We start from the raw sequence: 14,709 nt of genomic DNA on the forward strand, positions 1-14,709 counted from the left end.
AAGCTAAAACATCATACCTCACTGAAAACATGCTAATGTGCTCATAAAAATTTATCTCAAAACAAGTGAAATCTCTTTTACCCAAAAATATGTCAAAGAACTCAGACTCCTAATGACATAATGATGTGTTCAATCCTTTAAGCAAGCCAATGAAATGCAAACCACAGTTAGTTTAACTCAACTTGACAACAACATAGCACAAAATGTTTTTTATTTTTTTCAAAAAATTTTAACACAAAAAGACAAATAAAACTAAACAACAAAAAGACAAATAAAACTAAACAAATAAGAGCAAAAATAAACAGACAAAGTGTTTTTCCATACTCCCAAACTTGAATTACACATTGTCCTCAATGTGGGCAAAAATACAATACCAAGAGGTGCAGCGAACCAGAGTGAGCAAAGAGACGACCCCCAAACTTACTCGTGAACACACCCGTCCTGAAAACACAAAAATAACAAAAATAAACATAAACAAAACAAAAACATATAAATAAAAATAAAAGGAAAGAGGAGTGCCTCCCATAAGCGCTAAGTTTACCGTCTTCAGCCAGACTTTTCACTGCCGACGATTAAGTAGATGACGTAGGATCTTCCAAGGGCAATTCCTCTATCTCCAGAATCTCCAATTCCAAGAACGGCTTCAATCGCTGACCATTGACCTTGAGAGTACTTCCATTTTTAGGATCCTCGATCTCGATGGCTCCATGAGTAGAAATGCACGCAGTATGAATGGTCCAGTCCATCGGGATTTGAGCTTTCCTAGAAACAAATGCAAACGTGAGTTGTAAAGGAGGACTTTCTGACCAACTTCAAATGATCTTCTCAAAATGTCTTGGTCATGAGTCTTCTTCAGTTGAGCTTTGTACCGCTTGGCACAGTCATAGGCATCATTCCTCAATTCGTCTACTTCATCTAGTTGTAGCATCCTTTGATCGCCAGCCTTGGTGAGACTGAAATTCAGCTGCTTGATAGCCCAATAAGCCCGGTGCTCCAGTTCCACTAGAAGGTGTCAAGCCTTGCCATACATGATTCGATAGGGAGACATGCCAATTGGAGTCTTGAATGCAATCCGGTATGCCCACAAAGCGTCATTGAGTCGAAGAGACCAATCCTTCCTTGTCGGGATCACAGTCTTCTCTAATATTCTCATGATTTCTCTGTTGGATATTTTAACTTGCCCACTTGTCTGAGGATGGTAGGGAGTTGCAACTTTATGAGTGATGCCATATTTCTTCATGGGTTGCTAAAAAAATCGGTTGCAGAAATGCTTCCCCCCCATCTCTAATGATGGCACGTGGTGTCTTGAAACGTGGGAACAAATTTTTCTTCAGAAATTGCAGCACGACTCTATGATCATTAGTTTTGCATGCAATGGCTCCACCCACTTCGAAACATAATCCACTGCCACAAGGAAGAAAAGGTACCCATAAGAATTAGGGAATGGTAATGTGGTATTTTTGTGACCAAAAATATCAATTATAAGAGTACCACTCGCAATAGTACGTGATGTGGTATTGTTGTGACCACAAATATCAATTATAAAAATAACCACTCGCAATAGGACGAATCTTTGTAGGATACGGCTATAGAGAGGGTGTCGAACCTCAAGGACTGCAGGGGTTTTATTATCAAAATTTGAAATATCAAAATTAACTTAATTAAAAAGAGAATTGATTTGATTTTCTTTAAAGCGAAAGTACAGGAAAATAAAAGAGATTTAAAATAAGAGAGAGAATGTAAGGTATTGACTTCACCTCTATCTGCACAACAATGGCTAATCATAATTAATCCCAGAAATTCATTCTATGCATGTTATAAATAAACAAGAAACTACCTTATTAAAGAATAAGCATAATCTATCTTTGGTTGGCACGGATCGTCCACCTAACCACTAAGATGCGGTACTACCCGTCTTCCCTAGGTATAAATTATCAAATTCTTTAACAGGATACATATAATCAATGAATAAGTGTAACCCATCTTCGGTTGGCACGGATTGTCTACCTAAATTACATTAAACTAGGGTGTAGTACAATCCGTCTTCCCTAGGCATGGCCTATCAAATCCTATTGATCATATGTCAATTAAACCCATTGTATAACCATCATTCTCATAATCACAGAAAACAAGAATGATTTGAGATCAATAAAAGTAAAATACTTTCTAAGACAAGAGAAGAATTTTACAAATATTGATTTTGAAATTTAAGAACAATTGCATTTAATATGAAGAACATAAATCAATTGTAGAAATCCTCATAGTTCTACAATCAACATGCATAAATTGAAAATGTAAAAATTAAATACAATCAAACCATTGTGCTGGGATAAGGTTACATCAACACCCCACGAAGGGGTTTAGCCGCTCATGATCTTCTAAGCTCCAAAGACAATTTTCTGATTTCTAGCTCTAGGAAGTGGTGTGTTTGTTTAGAATGTTTAGAGCCCTATTTATAGGGATTAGGAGAACCCTAAAATCCCTAGAAACCCTCAAAAAACCGTAATTCAGTCTCCCAGTCGGATTGGGAGACCTAGAAAAACTTTCCTTCTCAATTTCGGAGTCTGTTTTGCCTCTGGCGCTCGTGTGCGCTCGAGCGCACTGTAGCTGCGCTCGAGCATACTGTAGCTACAGTAACATGCTACAGTAATTTGCTACAGTCCCCCCTGCTACAGTATTTTGCTACAGTGCCACTACAGTACTTGAATTGCATTTTGAGCGCAAAAACAACGATTTTCTTTGTATCTTTATTAAACACCTGAAAACACAAAAGCAAAACAAAATCAAACAAATAACAACGCTAAGAAATTAACATATGCAAATTAAGGAGCTTGAATGTGCAACATTCGGCGCTTATCACACCCCCAAACTTACATATTGTTAGTCCCTTAGCAATACAAAACAGAAAATAAACTGAAAAATAAAAAGATAAATCCATCTTTCGTGGGATATACGATTGCATTTAGCATATGCAACAAGCCTTTTAAACCCCTAGGCATTCCCTAGAGGACGAGTGAAGTCTCGTGAGGGTTTTCCAGGAATGATATCCACAAACATTGTCATCATTATGTCATTCAAATGGATAAAGCATCACAAAAATAATGGTTTTCATTCATTAGCAAGCTTAAAATTATAAACTCCATCTTCAAAATTCCAAAGAATTTACAAGTCAAATCACTTACAAATGGCAAATTGAGATACACTAATTTCAATTAGTGCAAAGTAAACTAACACATAGTCATGAGGCTTCAAAATAATTCCAATATGAATGAATCACCATCTCAGAATTCATTGGACTTCATATCAAATGAAACAACCAAGGCATACAATTTTTTTTTAAAGGCTTTGTAATGCTTAGCTCCCTTAAGCTTTCTAGTTGACTCATGTATCGAGTGTTAGGCCAATGTCTCCCAAACCAAATGGCCTTAGGGCATTAGGTGTAAAGACACCCCTAAGGACTTACTAACTCGAGTAAAAAATGCTACGAAGCTAAGCTAGCCATTTTATTAATCAACCCAAAAATTTCACTTTTTGACGCGAACACTCATTGCTTAATGAGGCAAGAGGTCCGGTTACTCAGCGAAAAATTCAAACTTGATTTTTTTATTTTATTTTATTTTATTTTTTTTATACATATATAGCATGCCAAAGTTATTCATCTAATATGTCACGCAATAGAATTCAAGACATTGAAAACAAACATAATTGGTCTCAAAATTCATACCTCATAGACATGTGCTAGTGTGCTAAAGATAGATTTAAATTGAAACAAGAAGCATCTCATGTTGCCAAAAGTAAGTAACAAGACTTAAAATCCCTAAGTCATATGATCATGTGTTCAGAACTTTAAGCCTATCAATGAAATTTAAACAAAAATCAAAGCTCAACCATATGCTTAATAATGACATAACAACAAAAATGGACTGTGTTTTGTTTTTCCATACCCCCAAACTTGAATCATACATTGTCCCCAATGTATGGATAGAACTAAAGAATAAGATCAAAAGTATAGGAATACCTGAATGAGCAGATGTGGGCATATCATACCCCCAAACTTGAATGCAAAAACACATGTCCTAAAAATGTGATACTCCAACCAAATACCAATCAAGTGCACACATTGTTGTAAAAATATAAACAAAGAATGGAGCAACAATGGATAAAATAAACCTGGATGGAGATCATGTGCCCTGGTGGAGTGAGGAGTCAAGCGCACAGGGCCTGCACTCGATCTTATGAAACTAACTCATCTAGTCAAAATATATGGAATCTGCCAAGTCAACGGAATCCATATCCTTGATGCGCGCAGTGTTCTCTGACCCTTAAGTTTAAATTTGAAGCACCAATCTTTTCTTCTCTTAGACCAAAGAAAATAAATTTTACCCACAAATGGGTAATTCCAAATGTCAGCATATCGAGGTAGATCCTTCTGAGTATTCCCAAACAATTTCTCATCCGAAAAGGAATCATGAATTGGAATAAAATGGGGAGAATACTTGGGGAGTTTTTCTACATTAATGGTCTCTTTTTGCTCGTCTAACAGCCCTAACAGACTACCCTCCTGGCCTCTTGGTAAGTCATAAGAAATAATGACCGGGATAGTGTCATCTGTCCCAAAAAATGAAGATTTCAGATTACCTGGAACAGGGGCTTGGGGCTCATATGGCATCTCGGGAATAGGAGGTGATGGTGAAGAAGCCTTAGTGCTCGCTTCCTTGCTTTTTTCCCGATGTAGATCCTGTGGGACCTCAATTTGCTCCTCCTTCCTTTCTTCCACGGGGTTTTTGACCACCTCTCCACTCCTCAGTGTGGTGATAGCTTACGCATGACAAGAAGTACTTTCTTCCTCCATGTAGTGTCCATCAGGATTGGCCACCGGCTGACTTTGAAACTCTTCTTCTTCCATCCTATTGAGGTGGTTGATGATTTGTTCAACATGAGCTTCCATCCTGGCGTCTATCTCGGCGAAGAATTGAGGGGTATAAAGTTCATGTTGAGATTTCACCGTCTGCTTTATCTCGCCTCCCAGCTCACTCATCATTTTTAGCATCCGATCCTCAAAATTAGAATCTAAGGGAGGTGGTGTGGCCTGGTATTGTTGTTGTGAAGGCCAGTAGATGGGAGATGGCTCCTCAGAACCCATCAGAGGAGGTGGTTCGGTTTGGTATATCTGTTGTGGAGTTGCTTGATATGGAGGAGAATAGGATTGATCATTGAATTGAGGATATGCCTGATGGTATAGTTCATGACGTTGTGGAGCATAATTCCCAGGAGCTTGAGTTTGCCAAGAGAGATTAGACTGGTTGCTCCACGCCGGGCTATAGGAATCAGAATAATGGCCATTCCCCGGTCTAGAGAACGATTTGTTCATATGCTCATAAGAATAATTAGAAAATTGTCCCGCTGTAGGACAATCTCTAATATGATGATAAGGATTATAGCAATATGAACATGGTCCATGGGGTGTTGGAATGCCTCCCTACATGAACTAAACTAATACAATTAACATAACATAATAATAGAAAAATAAAAATAAAAACTCACAAACGGCCTTTAGGTGCACTGGAAATTTGGAAGCTGACTGTTGCTAATGCGCTCGATCGCATGGCAGGGTACGCTCGAGCATACTGTTGCAAATGGGTGTGAGCACAGGAGTGGAGGGCTCGAGCCCAGTCACAGAGATGGGCAGCTACGGACCTGAGTGAAAAAACTCAACAAAACCAAAATAAACCCCCCCCCCCCCCCCCAAAAAAAAAAACAAAATTAAATTAGAACCGTAAAATAAAGAAAAACTGAAGAAACAAAAATTAAGCTAAAATTAATCCTTAAATTTTGATAATGAAACCGTTCAGCAGTCCCCGGCAACGGCGCCAAAAATTGATGTGGTATTTTTGTGACCAAAAATATCAATTATAAAAATAACCACTCGCAATAAGACGAATCTTTGTAGGATACGGCTATACAGATGGTGTCGAACCTCAAGGACTGCAGGGGTTTTATTATTAAAATTCGAAATATCAAAATTAACTTCATTAAAAAGAGAATTGATTTGATTTTCTTTAAAACTAAAGTACATGAAAATAAAATAGATTTAAAATAAGAGAGAGAGTGTAAGGTATTGACTTCACCTTTATCCACACAACAATGGCTAATCATAATTAATCCCAGAAATTCATTTTATGCATGTTATAAATAAACAAGAAACTACCTTATTAAAGAATAAGCATAATCTATCTTTGGTTGGCACGGATCGTCCACCTAACCACTAAGATGCGATACTACCCGTCTTCCCTAGGTATAAATTATCAAATTCTTTAACAGGATACATATAATCAATGAATAAGTGTAACCCATCTTCGGTTGGCACGGATTGTCTACCTAAATTACACTAAACTAGGGTGTAGTACAATCCGTCTTCCCTAGGCATGGCCTATCAAATCCTATTGATCATATGTCAATTAAACCCATTGTATAACGATCATTCTCATAATCACAGAAAACAATAATGATTTGAGATCAATAAAAGTAAAATACTTTCTAAGACAAGAGAAGAATTTCACAAATATTGATTTTGAAATTTAAGAACAATTGCATTTAATATGAAGAACATAAATCAATTGTAGCAATCCTCATAGTTATACAATCAACATGCATAAATTGAAAATCTAAAAATTAAATACAATCAAACCATTGTGCTTGGATAGGGTTACATCAACACCCCACGAAGGGGTTTAGCCGCTCATGATCTTCTAAGCTCCAAAGCCAATTTTCTGATTTTTAGCTCTAGGAAGTGGTGTGTCTGTTTACAATGTTTAGAGCCCTATTTATAGGGATTCGGAGAACCCTAAAATCCCTAGAAACCCTCAAAAAACCGTAATTCAGTCTCCCAGTCGGATTGGGAGACCTAGAAAAACTTTCCTTCTCAATTTCGGAGTTTGTTTTGCCACTGGCGCCCGTGTGCGCTCGAGCGCACTGTAATTTGCTACAGTCCCCTACTACCGTAATTTGCTACAGTGCCCGCTACAGTAACTGCTACAGTCATGAATTGCATTTTGAGCCCCAAAACAATGATTTTCTTTGTATCTTTATTAAACACCTGAAAACACAAAAACAAAACAAAATCAAACAAATAACGATGCTAAGAAATTAACATATGCAAATTAAGGGGCTTGAATGTGCAACATTCGGCGCTTATCAGTACGAATCCCATAGGATAGGGCTATATTGAGGGTGTCGATCCTCAAGAATTGTAGGGGTTTTATTTTCAAAATTTGAAAGATTAAAATTAACTTAATTCAAAAGAGAATGATTTGTGTGTGTTAATTTAAAGTGTGTAAAATAAACGAAAATAAAGAGAGTAAATATATGAGAGAGAGAGTAGGGTATTGACTTCACCACTATTCGCACATCAATGGTTAACCATATTTAATTCTAGCAATTCATTCTATGCATGTTATAATTGAAACAAGAAAAGATATTATTGAAGAATAAAAATAATTCATCTTATGTTAGCACAGATCGTCCACCTAACCACTAAGATCTGGTACGACCCGTCTTGCCTAAATATGAATTATTTAATTCTTTAATAAGTTTCATACAATCAATGGAATAGCATAACCCATCTTCGGTTGGCACAGATCGTCTACCTAAATTACACTAAACTAGGGTGTAGTACGATCCGTCTTTCCTAGGTATGGTCTATCTAACCTATTGATTGCATGTCAATTAAGAACCATTGTATAACTATCATTCTTATAATCACATAAAATAAGAATGATTTGAGTTCAATAATAGTAAAGTACTTTCTAAGACAAAATAAGAATTTTACTAATATTGAGTTGAAAATTAAGAACAATTGCATTTAATATGAAGAACATAAATCAATTGTAACAATCCTCAGAGTTATACAATCAACATGCATAAATTGAAAAAACTAGAAATTAAATACAATCAAACCATTGTGCTTGGAAAGGGTTACATCAATACCCCACAATTGGTTTAGCCGCTCATGATCTTCTAAGCTCCAAAGACAATTTACTGAATTTTTAACGCTAGGAAGCGGTGTGTCTGTTTACATTGTTTAGAGCCCTAATTATAGTGATTAGGAGAACCCTAAAAACCCTGGAAAAGACGGAGGTCAGTCTCCCAGAATATGTTTGATCTCCCGGTTAGAAACTTCTACTTGGCCACTTGTTTGAGGATGGTAAGGAGTGGCTACCTTGTGTGTGATGGAGTACTTGAGAAGCAAGGTTTAGAAAAACCGGTTGCAAAAGTGTCTACCTCCATCACTGATGATGGCCCGAGGAGTACCAAATTTGCTGAAAATGTTGGCTTGGAGGAACTTTACCACAACCTTGTGATCATTGGTCTTGGTGGCAATGGCTTCTACCCACTTAGAGACATAATCCACTCCTACCAAAATGTACTCATATCCACAAGACGATGGGAAGGGTCCCCTGAAGTTGATACCCTAGACATAAAAAATTTCAACAATGAGGATGGGGCTTAATGGCATCATCTCCCTCCGAGATATAGTTCCTAGGCGTTGACATCTCTCACAAGCTCGGCAAAATTCATAGGCATCTTTGAACAAGGTTGGCCATGTGAATCCGCATTGTAGAACCTTGGCTACTGTCTTTTTAGCACTGAAGTGTCCTCCACAAGCTAGAGAATGACAGAATGTGAGAATACTGGAAAATTCACTCTTAGGGACACAACGTCGGATGATCTGATCAGCACAATACTTGAATAACTCCGGATCTTCCCAAAAATAGAATAGAACTTGCTTGAAGAAACGGTCATTATCTTGCTTAGACCAATGAGAAGGAATCCTACCTATGGCTAGATAATTGACAATATCGGTATACCACGGCGGATTTCTCGGAGTAATTTCAAATAGTTGCTCATCCAGGAAAGAGTCATGAACAAGAACCAGCTGAGGTGTCTCAAACAAAATCCGTGACAGATGGTCGGCAACAACAGTCTCAGTGCCTTTCTTGTCCCGAATCTCAATATCAAATTCTTGCAGAAGTAGTATCCAGTGGATCAACCGGGGCTTTGTTTCCTTCTTGGCTAGCAAATGTCACAGAGCAGCATCATCAGAATAAATGATTACCTTGGACCCCAGAAGATATAAGCAGAATTTGTCCAAGGCAAAGACCACGGCTAGCAATTCTTTCTCGGTGGTTGTGTAATTGACTTAGGCATCCATTAGAGTCTTGCTAGCATAATAGATGACATGAGGGAGCTTACCTACCCGCTGTCCCAATACTGCACCCACAACATAGTCAGATGCATCACATATGATTTCAAAGGGCAAAGACCAGTCAGGAGGCTGCATGATAGGGGCAGAAGATAACAGAGACCGAAGCTTCTGGAATGCCTCTTGACATGCTTCATCAAAGTGAAAAGGGGCATCCTTGGCAAGTAAGCTACACAAGGGCCTTGAAATTTTACTGAAATCCTTGATGAAGCGGCGATAGAAGCCGGTATGCCCTAGGAAAGAACAAATCTACTTTCACTGAAGTGGGTGGCGGTAAATTCTCAATTAGCTCAACTTTGGCCCGGTCCACCTCAATACCTCTTTTGGATACTATGTGGCCCATAACGATACCTTCTTGCACCATGAAGTGGTTTTTCTCCCAACTTAAAATTAGGTTAGTTTCTTGGCAACGTTGAAGCACAAGTGAAAGATTATGGAGACATTTATCAAAAGAAGAACCAAAAACAGAGAAGTCATCCATAAATACCTCCAAAATTTCTCCACCATGTCGGAGAAGATAGACATCATACATCTCTAGAATGTGGTAGGTGCATTGCATAATTCGAAGGGCATGCGTCGGTAAGCAAAGGTGCCAAATGGACATGTGAACGTCGTCTTCTCTTGGTCTTGGGGATCAACAGCTATCGGATTATACCCAGAATAGCCATCTAGGAATCAATAGTAGCTTTGGACAGCAAGATGCTCCAAAATTTGATCAATGAATGGGAGCGGGAAGTGATCCTTCCAGGTATGGGAGTTGAGCTTTCGGTAGTCGATGCAAACATGCCATCTCGTGGTTGTGCACTGCAGAACCAACTCTCGAGCTGAGTTCTCAACGACGGTGATGCCGAATTTCTTTGGAACCACTTGAGTGGGGCTCACCCATTTGCTATCTGAGATGGGGTAGATGATGCCTGCATCAAGTAACTTGACTACCTCTTTCATCACTACCTCTTTCATGTTGGGATTCAGCCAGCGCTGTGCCTCACAGGAGGGTCGAGCATCTTCTTCCAAATGGATCTGGTGCATACAGATGGAGGGGTTGATGCCTTTCAAATCTGCCGTGGTCCATCCAATGGATTCTTTATGCTCCTTTAACACTGCTAGCAAACTGTCCTCTTGGTCCTTTTGAAGGTCTGAAGCAATGATGACTGGCAAAGTGTTATTAGATCCAAGAAATGCATACTTGAGCTTTGCTGGCAGGGGCTTCAACTCAAGCTTCGGTGGAGACTCTAGGGAGGGAACCGGAGGAGTGCTTGATGTCACAGGTAGGGGCTCCTTCGGTACTCTCCATGGATGGAAGTCTGCACTTGCGGCTGTCTCTAGCAAATCATGGACCTCTTTGATGTACTGGTTGGTGTTGAACTCTTCAAAGTCGAAGTGAGTCAAGCAGGCTTCCACTGGATCTTGGGTCAATAGACTAGGTAGTGAATCTTCTACATATTCTTCAATGCTGTCCAAAAAGAAACACTAATTTTGATCAGGAGCATGTTGGAATGCAGTAAAGATATTCAACCAAACCTTCATATTGCCAAATGAGATCTCCATGACTCTAGTTCGACAATTGATGCATGCATTAGCTGTGGCTAAGAAAGGATGCCCAAGGATGACAGGAATCAACTATCAAGATTGGGCACAGGCTCAGTGTCAAGCACTATAAAGTCGACTAGGAAGAAAAATTTATCCACCTGGATGATCACGTCTTCTACAATCCCTCTAGGCTTCTTAACAGACCGATCAGTTAGCTGTAGAATCACTGTGGTGGGCTTTAACTCCCCTAGGCCAAGTTGCTGATATACTAAATATGGAAGTAAATTCACACCAGCTCCCAGATCTAGGAGTGCCTTATCAATTTCCCTATGTCCGATGACGCATAAAATTGTAGGAGCCTCGGGGTCCTTAAACTTCGGAGGAGTGTTGTGCTTAATCAAGGAACTCACTTTCTCAGTAAGAAGCACTTTCTTGGGGATGTTATTTCTGGTTTTCCTCTTTTGAGTACATAAGTCTTTAAGGAACTTGGCATAGGCAGGCACTTGTGCGATGGCATTAAGAAGGGGAAGATTGATTTTTACCTATTTGAACACCTCCATCATTCCTTGTATTTTCTCTCCTTGTTTCCTAAAGTGGGAAGGTGCCTTGAGACGTTCTGGGAAGGGGGCTCGTGGTTCATATGGAATCTCTGGAGTGGGAGCTGCTGATGATGAAGCCTCATTGCATACTTGCTTACATTTATCATTCTGCAGAATTTGGGCAACCTCCGTTTGCTCATCCTTTTTCTCCTCCACATGATTGTCAACTATTCTTCCGCTTCGCAATGTGGTGATGGCTTGAACTTGCTGATGATATGAAGTGCCCTTATCTACCATGTAGTGCCCCTTAGGATTTACCACTGGCTGACTTGGAAGCTTTCCTTCGTCCCTTCTGTTGAGAGTGTTGGCAAGTTGTCCAACTTGAGCTTCCAGCTTGGCAATGGATTGAGAATGTGAGTTCACTATCTCTTGTTGAGATTTTACTGTCTGATTTATCTCTCCCACCTGGCCAGTCAGCTCACTCATCATTTTCAGCATCCGATCCTCAAAATTAGAATCAGAGCGTGGTAGTATGGCCTGGTATTGTTGCTGTGGAGGCTAGTAAGTGGAATGAGGTTGGTAGGGCTGCCTGTTGGATTGAGCTTGATTATGTAGCCTTGGGGCTGAGTCGCCTGAATTTGGATTCTTCCATGAGAAATTTGGATGATTTCTCCACCCGAGATTATAGGCATTGGAATACGGATCGTTACCCGGTCTGGAGAAAGCTGCATTAACCTTCTCATTAGTAACATCAGTATAATTTCCAGCAACAGGGCAGTTATTTATATGATGCATAGGACTAGTGCAAAATGAGCAAGGTTCATGTGGTGTGTGCGAGCAGTATTAGGAGCAAAACCAGCAGTCATCAAAACTTGATCTAGCTTTTTGGTGATAGCCTCAACTACTTGGGTGGCCATATTTGGTGAATGTCCTGCTTCATACAGACTCTTTGTCTTAAGTGCTTTAGATGCTGGTGCCCTTCGTCTGGTGGAAACCTGCTGAAGAGAATTATTACTTAAATTTTCAAACATAGTCCATGCTGCATCTTCACTTTTTAACATGAATGTTCCCCCACAAGATGCATCTACCATTTTTCTATTGGACCCAGTCAGACCATCATAGAAACATTGCACTAGCTACCATTTTGGGACAGCGTGGTGTGGGCATGATCTAAGTAAGTCCTGCAGCCTATCCCAAGTCTCATGGAAATCTTCTCCCTCATATTGGGAGAAGCAAGTGATAGCTCTCCTAGTGTCATTGGTCATTCCTATGGGAAAATACTTCTTAAGAAATTCTAGCTGCAATTGAGCCCAAGAAGTGATAGAGTTGGGTGCTAAGGACTGGAACCAATGTTTGGCTTTTTCCTTGAGGGATAAAGGAAAAAGACGAATCCTTAGGGCATCCTCAGTGAATCCCGTCATTTTAATGGTAGAACAAATTGCTTCAAAATCACTGAGGAAGTCATAAGGGTTTTCGGTGCTATGCCCTAGGAAAGAAGGTAAATTTTGTATAATGCTAGGCTTAATTTCATAATGGGTTGCCGTAACATCCGGTAGCCGGAGACGTGGGGGTAGAGTAAGTGGTAGGGAGATAATGATCTCTCAAAGGCACGTGGTTAGCTTCGCCCATGGTCTCAGTGGGACTCACTTCTAGCAAATTAGGAGTCCTTTCGGATCTAATTCGTCTAAGAGTGCGTTAAAGTTCAAGGTCGCAAGGAATTAATGGAAAAGACAAAGAACAGCGACCTAGCATGAAAAAACAGAAAGTAAAAAAAAGAAAAACTAAACTAAAACAAAAAATTAAAGCTCATAAACGGCCCTTAGATGCACTAGGGTTTTGGATGCAGGCTAATGCTGGTGTGCTCGATCGCACGGAAGGGTGCACTCGAGCATACTGCCGTAGATGGGTGCAAGCACAGGAGGGGAGGGTGCACTCGTCCGTGCGCTCGATCGCAATCACAGAGAGGGCAGCTACGAACCTGTTTGAGAATTCTTAAAAAAAATAAATAAAACAAAACACAAAAACATAATTAAAGTTAGCAACGTAAAACAGAAAAATAGATTATTAAGCTAAAATTTATCCTTAAAATTAGATAATGAAACCGTTAAGCAGTCTCCGGCAACGGCGCCAAAAATGGATGTGGTATTTTTGTGACAAAAAATATCAATTATAAAAGTACCACTCGCAATAGTACGAATCCCGTAGAATAGGGCTATATTGAGGGTGTCGATCCTCAAGAACTGCAGGGATTTTATTATCAAAATTTGAAAGATTAAAATTAACTTAATTCAAAAGAGAAATATTTGTGTGTGTTAATTTAAAGTGTATAAAATAAACGGAAATAAAGAGAGTAAATATATGAGAGAGAGATAGGGCATTGACTTCACCACTATCCGCACATCAATGGTTAACCATATTTAATTCTAGCAATTCATTCTATGTATGTTATAATTTAAACAAGAAAACACATTATTGAAGAATAAAAATAATTCATCTTATGTTAGCACAGATCGTCCACCTAACCACTAGGATGTGGTACGACCCGTCTTCCCTAAGTATGAATCATTTAATTCTTTAATAAGTTTCATACAATCAATGGAATAGCATAACACATCTTCGGTTGGCACGGATCGTCTACCTAACTTACACTAAACTAGGGTATAGTATGATCCGTCTTTCCAAGGTATGGTCTATCTAACCCTATTGATTGCATGTCAAGTAAGAACCATTGTATAACCATCATTCTTATAATCACAGAAAATAAGAATGATTTGAGTTTAATAATAGTAAAGTATTTTCTAAGACAAGATAAGAATTTTACTAATATTGAGTTGGAAATTAAAAACAATTGCATTTAATATGAAGAACATAAATCAATTGTAGCAATCCTCAGAGTTATATAATCAATATGCATAAATTGAAAAACTAGAAATTCAATACAATCAAACCATTATGCTTGGAAAGGGTTACATCAATACCCCACAATTGGTTTAGCCGCTCATGATCTTCTAAGCTCCAAAGACAATTTATTGAATTTTTAACTCTAGGAAGTGGTGTGTCTGTTTACAATGTTTAGAGACCTATTTATAGGGATTAGGAGAACCCTAAAAACCCTGGGAAAGTCGGAGGTCAGTCTCCTAGTCGTGTAGTGCACAGCATGAATCCTTTTCCAGCTTGGATTTGGTTTTCAGTCTCCCAGTCCAACTGGGAGACTGAAAACCAAATCCAAGCTGGAAAAGGATTCCTGTTGTGCACTACACGCCCGTGTGCGCTCGATTCGAAGGTTGTGCGCTCGAGCTTAGCTGTTGTGCGCTCGAGCGCAGGCGTGCGCTCGATCCTTTGCCGTAGATGCTTGAGCGCAGGTGCGCTCGAGCTCAA

General features: G+C 39.3%; 1 protein-coding gene across 1 annotated transcript; it reads right to left on the reverse strand.

Annotated features, from left to right (window-relative positions):
• Positions 1-572: 572 nt before the first annotated feature.
• Positions 573-11,820, reverse strand: LOC132178170 (uncharacterized). The gene is made up of 9 exons (XM_088515620.1): positions 11,650-11,820; positions 10,997-11,184; positions 10,214-10,715; positions 9,253-9,334; positions 8,624-9,072; positions 8,348-8,470; positions 7,000-7,096; positions 870-1,002; positions 573-762 (listed from the first exon to the last, which is right to left on the reverse strand). The coding sequence occupies exons 1-9, from the start codon at positions 11,818-11,820 to the stop codon at positions 573-575; spliced, it is 1,935 nt and encodes a 644-aa protein (XP_088371746.1).
• Positions 11,821-14,709: the final 2,889 nt, after the last annotated feature.

The sequence above is a fragment of the Corylus avellana genome, chromosome 4 (genome assembly GCF_965113065.1).
Source record: "Corylus avellana chromosome 4, dhCorAvel1.hap1.2, whole genome shotgun sequence".
Lineage (NCBI taxonomy): Eukaryota > Viridiplantae > Streptophyta > Magnoliopsida > Fagales > Betulaceae > Corylus > Corylus avellana.

What these genes read in the sequence shown, in the direction of transcription:
- LOC132178170 (XM_088515620.1), bottom strand. Translation starts at nt 11,820, where the DNA reads ATGATGAGTGAGCTGACTGGCCAGGTGGGAGAGATAAATCAGACAGTA. An exon ending in ATTCTACAGCTAACTGATCG is followed by an intron (nt 10,716 to 10,996) that starts GTCTGTTAAGAA and finishes CTTTTTGGACAG; the next exon opens with CATTGAAGAATATGTAGAAG. An exon ending in CCAATGATCACAAGGTTGTG is followed by an intron (nt 7,097 to 8,347) that starts GTAAAGTTCCTC and finishes TTGTGTTTTCAG; the next exon opens with GTGTTTAATAAAGATACAAA.